At 37.6% G+C, this 21,238-nt stretch overlaps 1 protein-coding gene and 1 long non-coding RNA gene across 2 annotated transcripts in view; one reads left to right on the top strand and one right to left on the bottom strand.

Annotated features, from left to right (window-relative positions):
* arl8 (ADP-ribosylation factor-like 8) overlaps positions 1–21,191 on the bottom strand; it is a 29,460-nt gene extending 8,269 nt beyond the window's left edge. Inside the window, exons 1-4 of the mRNA XM_007238716.4 lie at positions 20,407–21,191; positions 8,687–8,747; positions 8,416–8,563; positions 6,542–6,625 (exon numbers count right to left, since the gene is read on the bottom strand). Coding sequence (XP_007238778.1) covers positions 6,542–6,625; positions 8,416–8,563; positions 8,687–8,747; positions 20,407–20,452 — 339 coding nt within the window. The 5' untranslated portion in view covers positions 20,453–21,191. The remainder of the gene's footprint in view (positions 1–6,541; positions 6,626–8,415; positions 8,564–8,686; positions 8,748–20,406) is intronic.
* LOC125804046 (uncharacterized) lies at positions 493–1,166 on the top strand. The gene is made up of 2 exons (XR_007440546.1): positions 493–546; positions 688–1,166. It is a non-coding gene; the product is annotated as an uncharacterized LOC125804046 (long non-coding RNA).
* Positions 21,192–21,238: the final 47 nt, after the last annotated feature.

Here is a 21,238-nt window from a genome sequence, read left to right as displayed (position 1 = left end):
CCATAAGAGCTAAGCGTGTCACGGTTTCGATATTTTATCGAAATTGAATGAAATCATGTCATGGTTGTTTTGAGCCTCGAAGTCAAAAATAGGATCGATGATCCCTCCCTCTCTGCTACGCAAGCACGCGCACGCTACGCAAATGGCGCAGCCAACTGTTGCCGGCACCGCAGACACTGTGACTGCTTAAAGAGCAGCCCTTTCTCCAGAATGTGGACATTCTCATCTTCTTAAAGAAAAACTTGAAAATATAAAAATAACAGTTGTTTTGTCTAGCCTCAAATATGTTAATAGTTTTGGTACCTTAAGGAGCATCTTTCTCTCAGATAAAGTTAATAATATATCTTTATTAAAGAAAAAAACTTGTCATTCTCAGGGACCGAGTCTTATTTTTCATGTTTAACTGTTATAGTAGGATAGAGTTCAGTTTGTTAAGGCTCTAATTGTTCTATTATTTTGTACATGACTGTTCCTGTATTTTTTATTATTTATTTTGTAGGGCTGGACCCGAATATTCGGGTATTCGGATATTCGTTCGTTGAGTAGGTATTCGGTTTTTAATTTTGGTATTCGGATATTCGTTCGTTGAGTAGGTATTCGGTTTTTAATTTTGGTATTCGGATATTCGTTCGTTGAGTAGGTATTCGGTTTTTAATTTTGGTATTCGGATATTCGTTCGTTGAGTAGGTATTCGGTTTTTAATTTTGGTATTCGGATATTCGTTTTTTTTCTCCTTTCCAGAGTTCCACCTCAGTCTAACCACTTCTGTTCTCGCGGGTCCCGTCAGAATATCTTGCGCGCGGGACAGAACTGAACTGTTATTGGCTGGAGCGGGAGTTTAATCCAGACGATGCGGGAGCAAATTAATAAATAGTTAAGAAAACTGTAATAATTGTAAAAAAAAAAAAACCTAAAGAAAACTCTCAACGCGCAGGATGGACCGACACACACACGCACACACCGATGGTGTTTGGACTGGGGTAAGGAACGGGACCACACTATTCAGCGCTGCTGTTTTAATAAATATATAAGTAAATTTGAAGCATTAAATGTAGTTTATTTAATTTATATTAGGAACGTGGGGCGGGAGCGGCAGAAATGTGTATGTGGCGGGCGGGCGCGGGATTAAAAGAAGCAATTTTTTTGCGGAGCGGTAACGAGACAGAAACGCGGGAGCGTGGAAGAGTGGGTTTAAAAATCAGTCTCGCGCAGACCTCTATTATACATGATAAAAAAAACGAAACTGATTTATATAATAAAACGTAAGGGGTAATGTGGCAACAGTAGGGGCTAAATCGGTTACAAAAGCCTGGCCTACAAAAATGATGTCTGAACGAATTTCCTCTTATCTAATATAATTTAAAATGGTTTAAAAATATAAAATAATTTCTAAGCAAACAAAATATTTAATATTGAGCTTATAGCCCAAGTGCAAAAATACAAAATCAGTAATACAGCTATGCCCTGCACAATCCTTAAACCGAAATAGACCAAGTACAATAACGTCATTAACAATGACTTTCCTCTACTCTAATATAATTTAACATGGTTTAAAAATATAAAATAATTTCTAAACAAACGAAATATTTAATATTGAGCTTATAGCCCAAGTGCAAAAATACAAAATCAGTAATATGCCCTGCACAATCCTTTAACCGAAATAGACCAAGTACAGTTTACAATGACTGTCCTCTAATATAATTAACAATGTTTAAGAATATAAAATACTTCCTGAACAAACGTTTTTTTTGTTTGTTTTTTTTAAGCAAATAGCCTAAGTGTGAAAACACAAACAGCAATTTACTGGGCTGGCTTGCGCAGCGGAGAAACCGTGCAGCAGCCTCCTAGCCTGCTTACGCAGCGGATAAGCCGCGTGTGGGGCAGCAGAAATTCCGGGATGAAAACACAAAGAAATCTGGGCTAAAAACACAGAAAAAATATGGGGTGAAAACACAAAAATCCAGGATAAAAACACCAAAAATCCGGGGTGAATATGTCTCGTTGGTCAGAGCAAATTGAACATTTTTCAGTGGATTAAAGGGGCCGTGATTTCCTTTTTTTTTTTTTTTTTTTTTTTTAAAACGAATATTCGAATATTCGCTTCGAATCAGTGCCGAATATCCGGAGCTCAAAAAACGCTATTCGGGCCAGCCCTATTATTTTGTTATGTTGCACATTGCTGTTTTAATAGTGCACACTGCTGCTACCAAAAAAGCCACTAGATGGCATTACATATACAGGTGCTGGTCAACGAATTAGAATAATTTGAAATAGTGCAATCATGAAATTCTTTGAATGCATTTTTTGTGCAGAAAGCAAATCAGGTGTTCACCGCACCTGTCCTACTTGTTAGACTAATCACAGAACTCGTTACCTGGAAAAAAATTTGCTCAGCTGAGCTTTCCAAAAGGCCCATTTAGGCCATTTAACTGTGACACTGTTGTTTTATTGAATTAGAATAATGGAGAAACCGTTTCATTGAATTAGAATAATTTTTATTATAATTACAATCATCACTTTCTCAGTATTTTGTGGCTGCCCCCTTGGCTTGTATGACTGCCTGAAGTCTCCGCGGCATCGATTTGACCAGCTTGTCGCAAGTTTCCGCACTCACAGCTTCCCAGGCAGTGGCGATGTTCTGCTTCAGTTGGACCAGCGTAGTAGGCTTTCTGTCGCGGATTTTCCGCTTGACGATGGCCCAAAGGTTTTCAATGACATTGAGGTCAGGCGAGTTGGCCGGCCATGCCAAAACTTCAAGCTGTTTTTTAGTGAACCAATCTTTGGTCGACTTTGCCGCATGAGCCGGTGCAAGATCCTGTTGAAATATGAAGTCTTCTTCGCCGAACTGTTCCTCAACAGTCGGAATCAGGAACGTTTCCAGAACATCTTGATATACGGCAGCATTGACAGTCTTCTTGAGGAAGCAGAGTTTCCCTACACCTCGAGCGGACATGCATCCCCAGACCATAACGCTCTGGGGAAACTTGACGGATCTTTTCACGCACTCGTGGTTGTAGGTTTCGCCACCACGACGCCAGACACGAGGACCTTGGTCACCGAAGGAGATGCAGAAGCGTGATTCGTCACTGAAGACCACTTTCTGCCAGTCTTCAGCAGTCCACTCACCGTGTTCTTTGGCCCACTTCAGCCGTTTCTCCATTTGTTTCTTGTTCAGCATCGGTTTTACTGCTGGAACGCGAGATTTGAAGCCGAGTTCGCGCAGACGACGGTAAGTGGTTGATCTGGAGACGTCAGCGCCGGTCTGCTTGTTCCACAAGTCGGTGAGCTCGAAAGTGGACTTGAACCGGTTGCTGACTGCGATCTTTCTCAGCTGCTTGTTGTCGCGAGCAGAAGTTTTTCGGACGCCGGAACAGTTGGTGCGCTTGCTGCAGTTTTTCTTGAGAGCTTTGCAGACGGAAGACTGGCTGATGCCGAGCTGCTCAGCAATTTTAGTTTGGGTCAAGCCTTGTTGGCGAAGGGCTTGAATTTGAGCCACTATTCCGGTTGAGAGGTCGCGCTGCTTACCCATGATTGATTTTACAACTTAGAAATTCTACTCAACCCTGACTTTATACTGCACAGTGAACACTCTTCACAGAAAACAAAAATTTGAGAATTTATTCTAATTCAATGAAACGGTTTCTCCATTATTCTAATTCAATAAAACAACACTGTCACAGTTAAATGGCCTAAATGGGCCTTTTGGAAAGCTCAGCTGAGCAAATTTTTTTCCAGGTAACGAGTTCTGTGATTAGTCTAACGAGTAGGACAGGTGCGGTGAACACCTGATTTGCTTTCTGCAGAAAAAATGCATTCAAAGAATTTCATGATAGCACTATTTCAAATTATTCTAATTCGTTGACCAGCACCTGTATATCTTAATTAAATTATTTAAATTTGACCATTAGCACCTAATGTGGTGTATTACAGATCACTTGTATCACTTTGCATCACTTATATCAAGCCCACCTTTTGAAATAAGATACTGTAAATTTGATTAATCAAACCAATGACTGACCATAGACTAATCCAAAACTGGCATAGGCCTCTCTGCTGTAAAAAAAATTGTGAAATAAAATCGAATCGAGGATTTAAAGAATCGAGACACCCCTAATAAACGCTATAAATGGGCATAAAATACTGAAAATGTAAGTATTCATTTTTTTTGACAGTGCTGTTCTACACAGCGCTCTGCAGCGCTGGAGCAGCATTAGCATTGCCCACTAACTGCACTAAGCGCTAGTTAGCTCTTTCGTCATTCAAAAGTGAGTGTATCAGACTGTAGCCTTCCAGTTAACTGTTAACAAGCAGTTAAAAAGCTTAAATATACTTATTACAGAAATGAAGGTCAATACTACAATCCGCATTTGATGAGACATTTCTGTGTGTTTATTATGAGAATTAGGAGATTTGTTTTATTTTTCATTTTTGAAATTAACAATAGGGTCAGAATTAAACATCACACTGGCAAGTAATACAGTTGTACTAAAGATTTAAAAATGTAGAAAAAAAAATCCTATGCCTTCTTAACTACATTCTTTACAATCTGTACAGATGTTTTAATGTTTTCTTTTAGAATTAGCCAGTATTTAATTGAATCAAATCTTCCATCTAGCTAGAAATGTTTCCTGTGCCACCGACTGGAGCACAACCCAAACACATGATCAATGTACCCCATTTGGAGAATTCTTCTTTACATGAAAATATATCTAAATCAATCAACAGAGGAGTTGCTGGTGGAACTGAATAAACCTCTTAATTATATGTTTGACAATAGTTGGTAGCGCTGCACTTCTTCAGCTGAACACACAGTGTAATAGGAAATTCTACTGAGCCTGGTGTAGATTGGATTAGGATGATCAAGTCAGCATCGTCTCTTGAAGCCATATCTGATCAACTGCCAACAACTACATGCTATTGGAAGGTGTGGCCGGTTTGCTACTGTCTGAAAGAGCACTCAAAATGTCACCTTCAGCTGACAGGAAATTGGTTGGATGGTTAGCAATAACTCAAACACCACCAAGCCACAGGACTGCCACGAACTGGAAGAGTGTGTCACTGTCTACAGTCAAGCATAGATTACAACATCCCTTTGGAGCTGGTACATTGCACACAGGAGAAAGGATGTGCACCTTAGAATTCTTAAGCAAACATTAAGTTATTTAATATTGAAGATATTAAAACTATACAGGAACACATACAGAAGCATTTATACAAAAAAAAAGTGTACAAAACGTACAAACCAGAATGTGTTAAATACTTTAGATTCTAGAAAGTAGCCACATTTAGTTTGAAGATAGATGTGCAAACTCTCTGTATTTTGTGGGAAGATGTGTCTAAACCTTAGTGGGACTGTATATATTTTAGACCCTGTACGTATACAGACTTTCTATTTTTCAAGTACACATTCATAATGAGTGCATGCAAATGTCTGACAACAACTGTTTTTGCCCATGTAAAAATAATAAAACTACAAAAAAAAGTGTAGAAATCACATTAATTTGGGAAGATTATCAAACCCAGAATTAGGTTTAACAGTTACTTACATAAAGTTACAAATGCACATGTTTTAGAGTAGAACCCACATCACCCAATCATTTTGTATTCTACAAATACATAAAAAAAATACTGGTTTGGTCAGATCAGTCAGACCTTATCATCTCTTCTGTTGCTGGTAATTTGACTTATCTGCGATTATCTGCTGATGATTTAATCATCACATACTCTATGCACCTATTGATTATCTGAAAGTAAATCAATAGGTTAGTCATTTATTAATAGCACTGACAGCGACAGCCCAACTGCTTACTTGAGCATTTAGTTTCAGCCTTTAGTTGCAAGGCTATAGTAGGACCACCTAGAATTTAGCACTATTTGGTCTGGTTAAATTGGACTCGGTTTCATTTGTACTCTTGGTTTGTTTGTGGAGAGAACGTGATCCGACCTCAAACTGACTCGAGGTATAATCCTTTTATTTGAGCTAAACAGCTGTTCAGATGCAGTTTAACTTGATTTATTACTCAGATAATCACTAGAGTTATAAACTAATACCATTTTTGCTGCTGCTCCATGCTCAAAATTGTTTCATACAAAACGCAGCATGTGCAGTGTTCACTGTTGTTGGCTTGCGACTAGGGCTGCCACAACCGTTGACTAATCACTGATTATTTTTTATGATTAGTCAACTAATCGGATCATACGTTAATAAGGCTAAGGATAAGGTGCTGGCTTAAACAACACAAATGTTTTTTTTTAGGTTTTTCTTTCTTTCATTTGTCTCTGGCATCAAACTTAGCTGCATTTAAATCAAATTAGGTAGGTTCCTGAAACTAAGGAATTATTCACAAAAATAAAGTGTTTGTGTGGTGTATTGCGCCACATTTTGGTGTGTGTAGGCTTGTGCCTGAGGGAAAATAAACCAAAAAAGTAACCAAACTCATCAACTACACCAGGGAAACAATCTACAGGTGTGAAAACACCCTTAGTTGGGAGTGAAGTCTCAAGAGTTTAGAATTAGGGGTGGGCATGTGTAGTACTTTACCTCGTGAGCCAGCATTCGGTACAACTCCTCTTTAGAGATTGCGAGCCTTTCTCTGTCTGTACTGTCCACCACCAGGATGATGAACTACAGAAAGGACACACACACAAACACACACACACAAAATGTTAAACAGGTCATGTTACAGATACCACTCTGAAAAAGGCCTCAGACAATAGCACAATCACAGACAGGCAGAGTCTATGTTTGGAAAGTGTGCTTTCTGAGAGCGAGCCTGCGTGTCCTTGCATGCACGCACGTGTGCATGTGGGAATGAATGCGTGTTGAACAGATTGCAGCGGTTTGGAACAGCCCTCTGTATGTGGCCCCCACCTCCTCCCTCAGCGCACCATTTTTTGGATTGAATGGCTGCGGCCGCCCTTTTCAGTCCTCTTTGTTAGCCCCTGAACTCTGACCTCTACGCCCAGCGCACACACACACCAGCTGGGCTTTGGACGACAGGCTGCTGTTGAGACATTCATCAATGCAACAACAGACCTACCGCTAGCGCACACGCCTACACACACAGCAGAGAAACCCCACACCACTGTCACCCAGGATGGATATAAATGAAACCTGATGCACTGAAACTGCTTTAAAACTCATAATTTATTTAAAGTAACTTTTGTTCACACCTTATTTGTAATACTATAGCTTGTATATTGACAGGAAAGGGCAACAGGTCCTTATTCTCATGATACATGATGTGTTGTGATATGTAGAGTTTTAAGAAGTTAAATATTAGATTATATTAGATTAAATATATATATATATACACTTTTAAAGGGGACATATTAGAATAGATTTTTTAGAGTAGGTCTATTTACTATACAAAACATGTTCATTAAGTTTTTTTTTTTTTTTTTAACAAAATCACACTCACACATAAAGAGATCTCACCAACTCTATTCTTGCCAGTTTCATTCCCATTCACAATAAGCTATATAAGGGTTCTATCACTCTTATGCAAATAAGCTGTTGCTGCCCCCCTGTATGAGCATTTACCACATTAGTGCTAAAATAAGCTTGTGCTTAACTCTGATAAAAGCTCAAAACTCATTATTTGTAAGTATTTACATCTCCCTTATCTTCTGACTTGCAACAGACCATAGGTACAGATCCTTCCTTCAGAAGAAGTCTACTGGCTAAATCTGCAGTGCACTGTCCGAAGTTCTCAAACAAAATCACAGATGGAGCTCTGGTGCGGGTTGACGAGTGGGGGTGGTGCCAGGGTGGTTCTATGCCCATTTCCATTGCCATCCAAATGGCTCATAGAAGCATACAAGATTCTTGATGTGTATAGGTATACAGGCACTTAAGACCCAAATGGAAATAATAAAAAAAAAAAAAAAAAAAAACCCTGCAAAATGTATGTTTTGCACATTTTGTCCCCTTTACTTACTAATGAAGCTTTATTGACCTCAATACAAATATAAAACCTTTACTCATCTTTACTGTCCATGGAAGGACTTATGGATTTTGGAATTTTGAATGGCTGTAAGAATTTGATAGCATTCAGCAACTATGCTAGTGAGGTCAGAACTTATAGCAACTATCAACCGTCATAGCAACTTATCGCGTAAGTATTGGATGAAACCCCATCATACCAGACAATACAACTCCACTGCTCCACAGTTCAATGCTGCAGGCTTTATAATCCTCTACTCCACAACTGGCATTAGGCATGGTGCCAATACGTTTATTGTAATCTGCTAATGAGTTCTAATTTGTTGACAATATTTCTTCACAGGGTCTAGGCAAGTAACTCTATAGATTATAGTCACATCCACATAATGCACAATGCAAAGATTGCAAAATAACAGTCCACTTAAGCTAAAAACAATTACGACCTTTATGAAACAATGCTTAAATCTTACCTCAGTGTTTGAATAGTAGGTGTTCCAAGAGGCGCGAAGACTCTCCTGACCACCGATGTCCCACATTAAGAAGTGTGTGTTTTTCACCACAATCTCCTCCACGTTGCTGCCGATCGTTGGCGACGTGTGAACAACCTCTTTCATTAAGCTGTATACATACACACACACACACACACACACACACACACACACACCAAACAGAAGCACTAAATTAATTGCTCAGAATTAGAACAGTGTAAAACATACATTTACAGAAGCAGATGTAACTTACAACTGGTAAAGAATGGTGGTCTTCCCTGCATTGTCAAGACCCACGATGATCACCTTGTGTTCTGTAGGCAAGAACACAAAGAAATAGGTTTAAATAAATATATACACAAATACATTAATATGTCAGTTTTGCACCTGACAACTCAATTCATTAAGCAATATTAAATGTTGCAATTAGGTAGATTTTACTATTACAATTTTTTTAAAACACAAAAACACAATTGGACTACTGGACAACCCAGCCTACGCATAGTTTACGCTTTACACTGCTTAGTACACAGAATAAACTTAAAGCAGCCCAAGCCTTCTTATACTAAAATGACCAGAACATTTAAATGAGAAGAAAAGCACCTAAATAAATTTTGATTTCTATATAGAGATGGAGATTTATAAGCAAAATATGTGATCAGCCAATGTTTCTCTGATTTAGCCGATCCAATTTGGAAGTTTAGGTTACCACAGCAGTGGTATTAAAAAAAATTCAATAAATAAAAAAATAAAATTTGCCTCTCTCAGTTGATGAACGGAAACACAAAACATTTGTAGAAGAAATTTCCATTTCTTTTCCAAAACTTACTGGGCATTTATATTTTTCCAAAATTTATCCAGGCCTGGAAAATGTTAATTTTATGTAATTTAATGTCTTTTCCAGATTTTTCCAAGACCATACGATCTCTGAAACAAGAATTAAAATACCTAACTTTGGTCAATACATTATTATTCCGAAATTGATGTATATAAAACATAAAATGTACCAAGAATCACAAATGATGTCTGTACCAACAAAATTCTGGAAATTTTAATTGCTTATTTATGAAATGTGCTCTGTAAATAAACTTTGGTCTGTAAATAATGAATCCTGAACTGAAGTATTGGAAATGTGTTTAAAAAAATCTAATGACAGCCATTGAATCATTTTGTACCACAGAACACTATGATATTATATTGTCCAGCCCTATCTAGATAGATTTTGTGTTGGGAAACACCAGGTCACAAAAGCCACTGATACCACCAATCAATATTCATCACAGTTTCATGCTGCCAGACTATAGAATATTGATTTTTGTAGATTTACTAAGATTTAGGTCCTGTAATCTTGTGCTCTGTTTGTGCATAGTCCACAGCACCTAAGCGAGAAAGCTGAAAACCCCCTAATGTGTGGCAAAAGGGCTTAAACAAAAAGCTGTTTCCCCGTTACTGTGAGCTTCTTAGCTGCTCTTGAGGCTACCCAGGGGCTCTTTAGGTAGCTGAGAGCCCTTTCCTCCAATTCAGGCCAAGCTTACTTCCTTCCTATGTCTCAAAGCTCATTTATGCCTTAAAGCTTCATGGTCACTCTGGGGCTATTACTGGCTGTGCGTTTTTTTCAATTCCTCCTATAACTCAAACGGCTGAATGGGACCAAACATACACGGCTACACTCAGATAGTAACACTTGAGGAAAAGTATGGCGGGTCATGACCGGGATCAAAGCTGGCAGACTAGTGTAAGAACACTCCTCTGAGACAGCGTAGGAGACAGAGTAGAAGCAGTCTGGCTTTTCACCTCCGGATTTAGATTTAGGCCAGGGGAAGGAAGCCAGGTCAGAGACGCTGTGTGTGTCCTGACCGTTTCACTAAGCGACACAGGATGGTACACTACTATTACTTCCTCATGGGTGACCAAGCCAAACTGATTTTGGCTCCAATTTGTAAAAACAACTAGTGACCCCAATAGAAATGAAGGAAACAGCATAGTTGTCTCTATTCCACAGTAATGACCTGGAGTCATTTTAAAGGCATGTAATAGACCTATTATTGAGAGATTTGGGGATACACCAATATGAATCAATTTAATGTGCATATTTGCTGATATCAATACTTCAATACTTGGCTAATGCATAAATATTATATTAATTAAACTTAAAAAGTGAAAAAACTAGGCATGTTCTGCTCTTTTTTTTTTGCCCCAGAGTCAAATCATTTGATTTTGAGCCCCGATCCAATTAATTCTTCATTAAGTATTACATGGCCATATAAATGTTTTACACTTAAATATGCATATGCAACAAATGAATTGTCACAACATCAATTCTCTGATTAATCATAATTATGATCATTACTTGTTTTAATGCTGATAGTTCTGTATTTTTGGGAGGGACAGTATTAATAGTGTAGTGTGGTTTAGGTACTTTACTTTAGTTTACTGTATTCTAATATCTCAGGCTAGTTTTACAGCTTTTAAATTTGTAATACATGTAATGAGTTTCTGAGCTTTAATGGAGGGAATAAACACTAGTGTAGCTGAATTTATCGCTTTTTTTCTTCAAATTCCACTTTGGAAAGAAAGGAAACTGTGGCAATAGAGTGAATGCAGCATGGGCATTCTAAGAGTCTAAAGTGAACTATTAGAGTACCAACATGATGTTACATTTTTTGATACATCAGTGATCCAGACCTTTTCCACTCAATTCTGACTGAGTATTGTCTATAACATTGTAACATGTACTGCTACAGAGCTTTACATGTGGGAAAAATGAATAAACCACAGACTAGCCCACCATCAACTAACTTGTTCTGCTGTTTTGGAGTTCATATAAATCAATACATTGATTACCAAACATCTGTTAGAGATATCAAGCAGTACATCTGTACATTTACACAATACCAGTCAATACCACTATACATCCATTATGAGTATGATCATGATAATGATCTAGGAAAAACATGAAAGCTAAAGTATAGAAATCTAAGTATAGAATGTTTAGCTTTTTTTTCAGTTCTGATTCTAAGACCTTATAACTGATCTAATAGCCAAATACACCAACCAAGCAGTCTTCTTTAAAAGCTCCATTTAAACTGAACCATTCAAATGATGGTAAACATCTAAAAGTAGGCTTTCATGCTCAAACTACTCACATATTTGACTACCCTACAGGGGAAAAACACAACGTATAATAAAAAAAAAGGTTTATTATAGTGCTAAAAGTGTGTTCATTAACTGAAAAATCCCACAGATACTCCTGCACTATTTCAGGTAACACATTTTAAATAGTCTCATTGAACAGGGGATAGCACTATACTGTCTGAAAAAATGCTACAAAATGATAGAACAGTGTTATACTTAGTCAAAGCTCAAGAATCACAGATATTATGCTAGGCTTTCATGTTTCACTGCACAATATTTCCACATTGCAGTCCCACCCCTTGTAAGGGTGTTTTTCACATCTTTATTTAGTTTTTTTTTTTCTGGTCCAAATCAGTTTGGGTTGATTTGGTTCAAGAAAAAAAAGCACAAGTGCAACAAAATGCAACACAACAAACCACGTGAGCATATAATCTCCATTTATTGTTCTGAATTGTCTGGGGCAAAGCTAGAAAGTAAATACAACAAGAAGGTCCTGTGTTCCAGACTGGCATGTATATTTGTGTAGTGAAAAACTTCACTAGGATGTGTGACGAAACCACCTCCTCTCTTTTTGACCTGTACCAGAGTGAAATTACCATTTCCCAACTAATGAAAGTAACTGCACCAATAGAGCTAACAAACTATTTGCTCTATTGGTGCAAAAAAGTCACTTTTGAATGGGACCAAATGAAGAAAAGAAGAACAAAAAAAAAGTTCTTCACTGGCCTAGAGGACTCCAAATGATGTTCTGCTACAACAAAACTAGGGATAAGAACTAGACCATGCTTTAAAAGCTGATACCTAAACTCTCAACACTAAAACAATAAAAATACCAGAATTAGACCAAAGTATGATCCACTGAATTATACTGGGACATCCCTAAACTGAGCCACTTTCTTTAAGAGTGTAGATTTGTTAAATAATTGGATAAAATTCACTCTGTTGCTTCCAATATCCTGTCCACTACTTCCTACAGATATCAGCTCAATACAGATACCCAGTGACACCAATATGCAACCTCTAAGAACAAAAAAAAAAGTGACTATGATGGAAAAGCTAGCTGTTTCAAAGCTGAAACATCTACGTAATGGAGCAATTAAAGGAAAACCACAGCTGAACTGAAGACTGGAGTAGTGTTGTAGCAAAAACCCTCAAACTAAAAGCCAAAACCAATAATCACAGACAATCTGCAGAATGCAGATGTAAGCAACTGTGAAAATATGCCACTCATGACCCGGGAGTAGGCAAACTGAAATACACTGTAAAAGACTGTGTATTACAGCTTAGCATTAGGAACAGAAAAGCCAGGACTAAAAAGCTGGATTTAGAAACATATCAGAAAGATGAAAGTTCTTAAACTTTGATTTATGTAAAGATAAGACAAAGATAAAGCTGGATGGAAAGAGTGTAAAGGAGAACTTCATATGAACCTGAGCAGATGAGTCAGTGTTATTACTTGGGCACGCATGGCTGCTTCTGGAACTGGCTCAGTGTTCTTGGCTGGTATAAAAAAATCTCCCCCTGTTCAGCAGGGGGAAGTTCAGAACTTCAGTCTACAGCTGGTTTCCAAACATATCACAGCTTTATTTGAGAGGTTCAACAGAAAAAAAAACTATTATTACTCTGCTGATTTTATATCTGTATGAGCAATTAGGGTTTGAAACCAGGGTCTGTAAGGTAGGGGTGAGCGATATGACCCTAAAATAATATCACAATATTTCACAGTATTTTCGACAAAACACTGAAAAAGAAAAAGAAAAAAAAACATTTCAAGAATATACTACTGCAACAAATTAAAAACTACATTTCATTATTGCACACGATATAATATGACACTCCCCCTAACTGAGATATTAAAAAATACAAACATTGTATCAGATTTGTAACAGAAGTCAGTGATCCAGAATGTCATGATACTGATAATACTAATATTGCACTCCAAATATCTCAATATATCCAGGATTAATGTAAAATAAATCATACTGGTGTCTCTAGTAGATTTATAATGAGAAATGAGGAACAGTGTGAATTTTTCTTTTGCTAAAAACTGTATAAAAGGAGTACCCTGATGTAATGATTAGAGGTGGGTGATACAGCACGAAATTTTAGGGTATAATATCGTTCATAATATTCAAAAATGTTGCGGATATTATTGTGCAAGATACGATATAGCACACCCCTACTGTAAGGTCATCATTCTGCAGTAGAATATTCTTAAAATTATTTAAATATTTAAGCGTTTTGGTCACATCCCCAATAATACAGTTATTGCAAAAATATACTGAAATAAATCAACAGACTAATAATACTTATAGGTTGTGCAATAGAAGCATTTTTACGTTGTACCTTTTACAACCAATCACTGAAAAGCATTTTAATTGCTTTGACTGCATTTGTCCTAGTACTTGTGCTTAGTTTCACTGTGATAAACAATATTCTATTGTCAGTTTTAAGACTATTTTATGCCACTGATAATGATATTATAATAGAATAAAAACGTATGTATGTTCTTTAAAAGAGCAATAAACATTTAATTAAGCATTTAAATAGATTAAATATCTTAAATTAATTACAGCCAGTGTTTAAACAAAGTTGACATACTGACTCATTCATGTTAAAGGGCTCTCTTTGCAAAGGAAAACACAAATGGTTAATACAGAGGTCTAAAAATTATTATTTTAGTTTTTGTTTCGATAAATATATATTATATATAAAATCAATAATGTAATGATCATGACATGCCTGCACCAAACACTGAACAACTGTCTGTAGGGGTAAAAAGTTCAGAGAAACCATACTAAAGAGGAAGTTTAGGTAAAGTGGTAAAGTGAGAGTGGAAGTATATGGCCAGAAATATACTCAAAGTCAATTTGTCTGGTATATTCCAGTACATTCTATGACATCCTCCATGACCTTAATACATACAATGAGTGCCTCTCAGTATAACCTGGTTTTACACTCATGATTACCAGATGTATCATTTAACACCTAGTACTCTATGCAAATCTTTTTTTAGTAAGATGCAAATCACTCTGTAAACATGCTGGTGTTTTTCAAATGTGAGGTTTATTTGTTGTAGAGTCGCCCTTGGAGATGGACAGCCTAGTGATACATTGGTAGAGAGTTCAATGATGCACTTAAAAATATAGCCTATTTTTAACTAGCTAGATTTAATATGTTTAACTCAACAACAAATTAGACAATCAACCAAGAATGTGAGGACATTTTCTACAACTATAGGTAAATTGCTGTGGTTCAAATCAGTTAAGCAATACACTTTCCCCATTGATTTGGATTGGTATGAGATCAAAAATCACACAAAATCACACAATAAATGTTCACTCAGCTTATTGGTCAGACATGTCTGGCGATGGAAGCAAGAAAGTAAATACAGGAAGAAGCAAAAGCAGAGAAGGAATTTGTCCATAGCTGTAGTAATTATGTGGGCAATATATTAAATTAGAGTATAGCTAATATTTGTGTCAGATTGAGGTCAGATCATAGACCACCTCTTCTAAAGAGTTTTCATATCAGAGTTGGATAAATGTATTAACCCCTAGGGGTGTGCAATATCGTATCAAATGCAATAATATTGGCAACAATTTTTAATGTCGTAAACGTTATTGTACCCTGGAGATATTTGTAGTGCATTATTAGTATCATAGCATTCTGAATCATTGACTTCTGTTACAAATCTGATAGAATTCTTGTATTTTTTAATATCTCAGTTAGGGGTGTGCCATATCATAACATATGCTATAATGACATTCAATTTTAATTTTGCTGTAGTGTATTCTTGATTTTTTTATTTTTTTTATTTAGTGTTTTGTCATATACCCAAGAGTATCGTTTTAGCAAAAAATAGGGTCATATCGCTCACCCCTATTTACACCTGTATAAACTAATGGGGATATAGAATCTGACTGAATTGAAAAAATATAATTTAATTTAAAATACTCTTTGTTTGGTGCTGTGAGACGTGGTGGTGTATGATGTGGTGACCACAGACAGTGCTGGTTTTCACACAAAGATTTATTAGCATAATTGTTGGCCATGCATTGTGTGAGTACTCAAAAAGACCAAAGCAAACTTTGCTAGAAATATTACTTAAATCAAGTAACAACAATTAGAAACAAGTATTATCCATATCCATTTTTTAATAGAGATGCAAATCTTCATCTAATATCAGTCACTACAAAACAACACAACTATGTTTATTATGACAAAGCACAGTGAAAAGCATTTTTAAAGTGGCCCAGACAGTCAACCATGTGGCTTTTACACTGATCCAAGTCTCCTGTTTACTCCTTGTGAATGACTGAGATGTTTAAGAGAGTGTCGTGCTGTGTAACAAGGGGTAATGAGTGCTGCCTGAGACAGTAATGCAGGGAATTAAGAGAGAGAGAATGGGATTACTAATCCCATTCTCCAGAGTCCTTCGAGTGCAGTCAGCTTAGGGGAATTAGGCCAACACTATCCCACAGCCTCATTTGGAGCTCTGCTTGACCAGAGCAAGAACAGAGGATACATTCATCAAAGAAAGAGAAGAGATATAGCCCTTATTTTAATTCTTCTAGTCATATTTTAAACTGTGGGACTCACAGTGGGTTACTGGATATAGGCAGGCCTGACAGTCCATAAAGCACGTTTATTTACCCTTCAATAGGAACTCCAGCAATTCAAACTTTCAACCTAGCTCTGGGGTTAAAATGTAGGGCTGCACGATATTGGAAATTTTTGACATTGCAATGTTTTTTTTCTTTGACGATATATATCGCAATATTAAACAATGCCAGACCCGCAACATCACTACCCCCACCCCCACCAGCACGATGTCTAGCATCAGAGATCCGGACTGACCGAGAGTTTAGTCAGCTGAGAACATTGTTACACTATTATTGTTTTATACAAAACTTTAGTCTTGGAAAATGACAGTTTATGAAATAGACAAATGTTTTTTGCATTACTTGTTTCTACTGATTGTATAAAACTGTTATATTAATATATTGTTCAAAAACACTGTTATTGCAAAAACACCCTGAAATACAATGATTTTATTTTAGGGCCATACCACCCACACCTAGCAACTACTACCCCATGTAAACCTGGCAACGTTATATAATTAATAACTGGATTGCAACTTAAAATGGTAATCACATGTATTTGCATCTGACAGTCAAATGTGTGTTTGGACAAATCAGACTGATCAAATTCTCTTTCTGTTTGGGACAGCATATGTGCTCATTTTGCAGCTATTATTAGTGGTGTTTTGGTTGCATTGGGAGGAGGTTTATTTGTTGAATGAGTCTTAAAGGAATGGATGTGTTTACTCTGCTATAACGTGGCTCAAATGCATCTTAGGTCACCTCCTTAACTGGTTGAGTGATCAGATTGATATTTGTTAAAATGCAACATGAGTGCATTTATAGTTACATTTTATGTGGCTTAGACCCATGAAGTGTAAACAGGTGTAAACAGTGTGTATGTACCAATTCTTGTTAGGCTGGAGGGGCAGGATCAAGTGTTATGTCTACACAGCCCTTTAAACTGAGATTTTTCAAAGACACACTCAAAACTGAGAGCTGTAAAAACACAAGCACAAGCAACCAAAGAAACCCACAAACAACAAACACCATTTTCTTCATATTAAGCATAAAAAAATGGTAGTAGTTTGTCTCATTAGCTAGCTAACTTTCCCTGTTCCACCTTAAACGGTGCAACAGATGGCAGAGGCTGCAGCATTGAAGCTGAAACAGAAAAATAAAGTAAGTTAATAAAAATATAAATTTCAGCACCCCATTACAGAGGAATTAAAGAATGGACAATAAGAAATAATTGATGCACAGCCTCCCCCCTTTCTGAAGACATTAAATGGCCTAAAATGAACTAGTTAACCAGCAGCTAGGTTGCTAGATTTAAGCACTCCACTGCTATTACATCAGCCCTGCAGGGTTGCCTGCAAGTTCTTGAAAGGTTGTCCCATTTTTTTAGGGGAAGGATTTCACCCCTTTCCCCTTGTTTCAAGAGAAAGGGTTACACTCAAAAAAGGGTAGGGCAGAAAAAATGAGACTGGACCTATAACTTATATTAAATTTAAAAAAAGGAAAGGTTCAAGAGAAGAGAATCATCTCACAGATCAGGCACCATGTTCTTTCTGGAACATCTGTCTGACATTCCAGGGATTGGGATTCTGCATTGGAATGTTTGTTTTAAACTTGCTCATTTCATCTTCCTCTTTAAAAAGAATACATTGTCCCAATCTAAGTACTTCAGCATTTCACATTTAGTCCAATTTCTTTTAACAACTGTCCTGAAACATTCAGGTTAGAGACAGTAGATTTGGATATCAAGATCCTAAAGAAAATAAATATCATAAAATGCTTAGTGGATTTTACAACAACAGTGAAGAACAGCTGTTGAAAGAGTCCTTCCAGATATGTCTAAAAGGTATGTGAATAAGGATTTTATTAAGAATCAAGTGCCAAACACCATCAAAAGCATTAAAACTCAATCCAGAATGGATCAACTTTGCTTTTAAAAAAACAGCTTGGAACTCTCTTTGTATAAAATTGCAATGTGCTGGACAAACCGACTGCGGCTCCTGGGCAGCGTTTACAGCTGCCTGCCCTGAGTTAAGTTCCTGCTGCTCTGGCTGACAATAACATGACAAGAAGACAATAACGCAATGTGAATAACACAAAAGGAGGACAATACATGAGGAATACGCCTTCCATGCGTTCTGTTTGCCGGGTCACCCACGGCACCAAGCCTTCTGTCACATCCTTTGAGTCAGAGAACCTCTGCGTCTGTTCAACAGCACAAAAGCACTGGGGGTTGGGCAACGACAGCTTTTTGCCTTCAATCTCCACAGGATCTGATCTTACAGCCACTTACTTTCAACTACAACCTTCTCCCACTTTACTGTATTGATTGAGGTTATGGTATACCAGAAGTCAGCTATAGGTTAGCCAACCTATTCATTTTATCTCCTGCTTTCAGTTAAAATGGGTCTTGCTTTAGTTTGGAGTAGTGATGGGTAGGGCTGAAGCTCAATCTTACAATATACACACAACTGTATTTACTTAAGAATAATGTAGTTAATGACCTTATAGAGTAGTGTTACAAAGTGCTAGATCAGGGAGGTCCAGTGGCTGTTGTTTTTTTTTATCCAACTAAGCAGAAGCACATCATAGGTTGTTTGAAGACTGACCAACTGCTCAATCAAGCAGAATTAAAATTCAATTCAGTCAAACAATCCTTTGCATATAAGACTGAACACCCCTGTGCTAGATGGTAATCATAGAAAACAGAGTATTTTTTTAATTGTATGAATATACTGTTTATGTATTTTTAATATTTCTTCAAACGCAACCTAAATTACCCAACAGAAACAGTATTTTGTCATCTTTTTTTCCCATCAGTTACGTTGTTTAATCGAAAATCTATCAATTAGCTAAAGCTAATTATAGTGATAGATAGTAATAGAAACTCAAGACAAAGATCTTAGCCTTGACCCCCCAGATGTTTTGAAGGGGAAACAGGTTTAGAAGAAAAATAATTTTAGAACATAAACTTGCATTTTAAAACCTATTTATTGTCAAAGATAACAAAATCTGTTATTAAATCATTCACATTAACCACTTGTTCATCAGCTTGTTACATAGCTCTCCTCCTCTTTCTACACAGTTTTTTCTGTACCGTTTATGATACGTAGTATTAAATTTGACTTTAAAATTTGCCCTTGACTTAAGTATTTATTATTCATGTGTCTTGCATACAAAATAGTGACTGTCATGGGTGGTGACCCCCTCTGAAACTGCCCGTGTAGCTAATGCATATTTGTGGAGTAGCTGTGATAAAAAAAAAAAACAAACTTGTAGTTCACTCTGCTAGCTATAAGTTATAAAACAGTCTTTATAAATAAGGTGGTAAGCTAGCCAAGTTTTAAAACTGAGGTAAACCTAGCTAGTGGGAAATAGGCTTCTTGTTGGAATGTCTTAACCCAAAAGATGTAGAAAGTTCCCTACAGCATTCTGTCCGTCACTGTAACTCATGAAGACACTAAGTGACATAAACTGAACATCCTGAGATCATCACAGGACAGTGTGTGAACCTGTATTTATTCGTCTGGCCTTTTTTAAAGAATGTAACTAGTTCGGAATGCTGGGTTAGTGCTGGAGATAAAAGTAGCCCCTTTTGAAAGTGTATTTTAGCTTCTACAAATCTGTTCCAACCATGCTGTCAATATTAGAAGTGGATCTGGACTTTTATGATAAAACAGTAGGCAAAAAAAAGTTAGCTAAGCTAGTTAATCTAGCTATGTTAAGTTAGCTAAGCTAACCTAACTAACCTAACTAGCTTAGCTTAGGTTAGGTTAACTAGACTAACTAGATAAGCAGGCTGAAGCTAACATTAGCTAGCTAACATCACCTGAACAGCTGTGAACCAACCAGCGGTTTCAACCGTTACTCAGCAAGCTAGCGATAGTTAGTTAGCTAGCTAACGGAGGCAGTTTGTTGGTTAGCCTAGGTTAGCTTGTTCAAAAATTTATTTATCGGCATGCACTGGCTACAGTTTTATACATTTTAAGACCATATACGACGAATTGTGCTCTGCAACATCATAAAACATATTTGAACACCCCAGCTAACCTAGCTAAACAACCTTCATAATAGCTAGCTACCAAATCGGTTGTGTGTTGCTAATTACACACAGCCAGCTTTTAACGTTAACGTCGTTTTTTATATGCTTAATTTGGACTAAATAGTGTGTACACAAACACAAATATACAAAAAAAAAACCTATTCGATAGTTAACGTTAGATGACTCAGTCCTTACCTTGATTACAGAAGAAGCTCCACAGTTTGGCCACGATTAAACCCATTTCGGTGATGTTCAGGACTAAAACAGGCTTGTTTTTTCCACTAAGGCGAGTTGCCCCAGAGGCCTGCAGCAGTGCTACAGCAGCAGCTCTCGCTCGCTATAAAACCTGTTATAATCATGCGGAGAGCTGACGACGGTCCAGCTAACGTTAGACTAGAGAGTTATATCAGGATAGGTAGCGTTAACTACACTACAATTCCCATTCCCAGCAGTCCGAGATCGATTGCTTAGCTGTTGGGTTTCGTGGTGAGGGTTTTACGCCGACATTCCCGCTGGACTGAGAGGCTGATGGGTGTATAATGAAGCTCGTAGGTTCAGTTAGGGTACAGTTGTTAGTTAGCGTTAGTTCTCCGCCGGTCTCTCTCTCTTTCTCTCTTCAGCTCTTTGTCTGAGAGCAGCTGCGCCTCCTCTCCATCTCCCTCGGCTGCTCTGAGCGGTGGAATCCAGAGTCCAGCGGCTTGTTAACCCCGGGCTGGTGTATTACCGCTGCTCAACAGCTCCAGTGAGGATCCAACGTGGACTGGAAAAGCCTAAAACAACGCTTATCCCATAAAGCTCGCTTTCAGCCTGCAGCCTCCAGAGCAGCGCGTATTCTCTAATCCAGTGCTCCGTAAAATGAGGAAACTTTGCGCAGAGCTGTAGTTAAACAGTTAACTTACCGGGGGCTGCGGGCAGCGAAGTGGCGGCGCACGGGTGACAAGCTCTCACTCGCCCTGTCGCTCTGAAACCCGCCAAGCGCTAAATACCAACACCATCCCCCAACCACAACCGCATCCCAGACCGTCCA

Source organism: Astyanax mexicanus, chromosome 8 (assembly GCF_023375975.1).
Source record: "Astyanax mexicanus isolate ESR-SI-001 chromosome 8, AstMex3_surface, whole genome shotgun sequence".
In the NCBI taxonomy this organism is placed as follows: domain Eukaryota; kingdom Metazoa; phylum Chordata; class Actinopteri; order Characiformes; family Acestrorhamphidae; genus Astyanax; species Astyanax mexicanus.
Note: the sequence above shows the minus strand (reverse complement) of the source record. Positions and strands in the feature narration are given on the sequence as shown.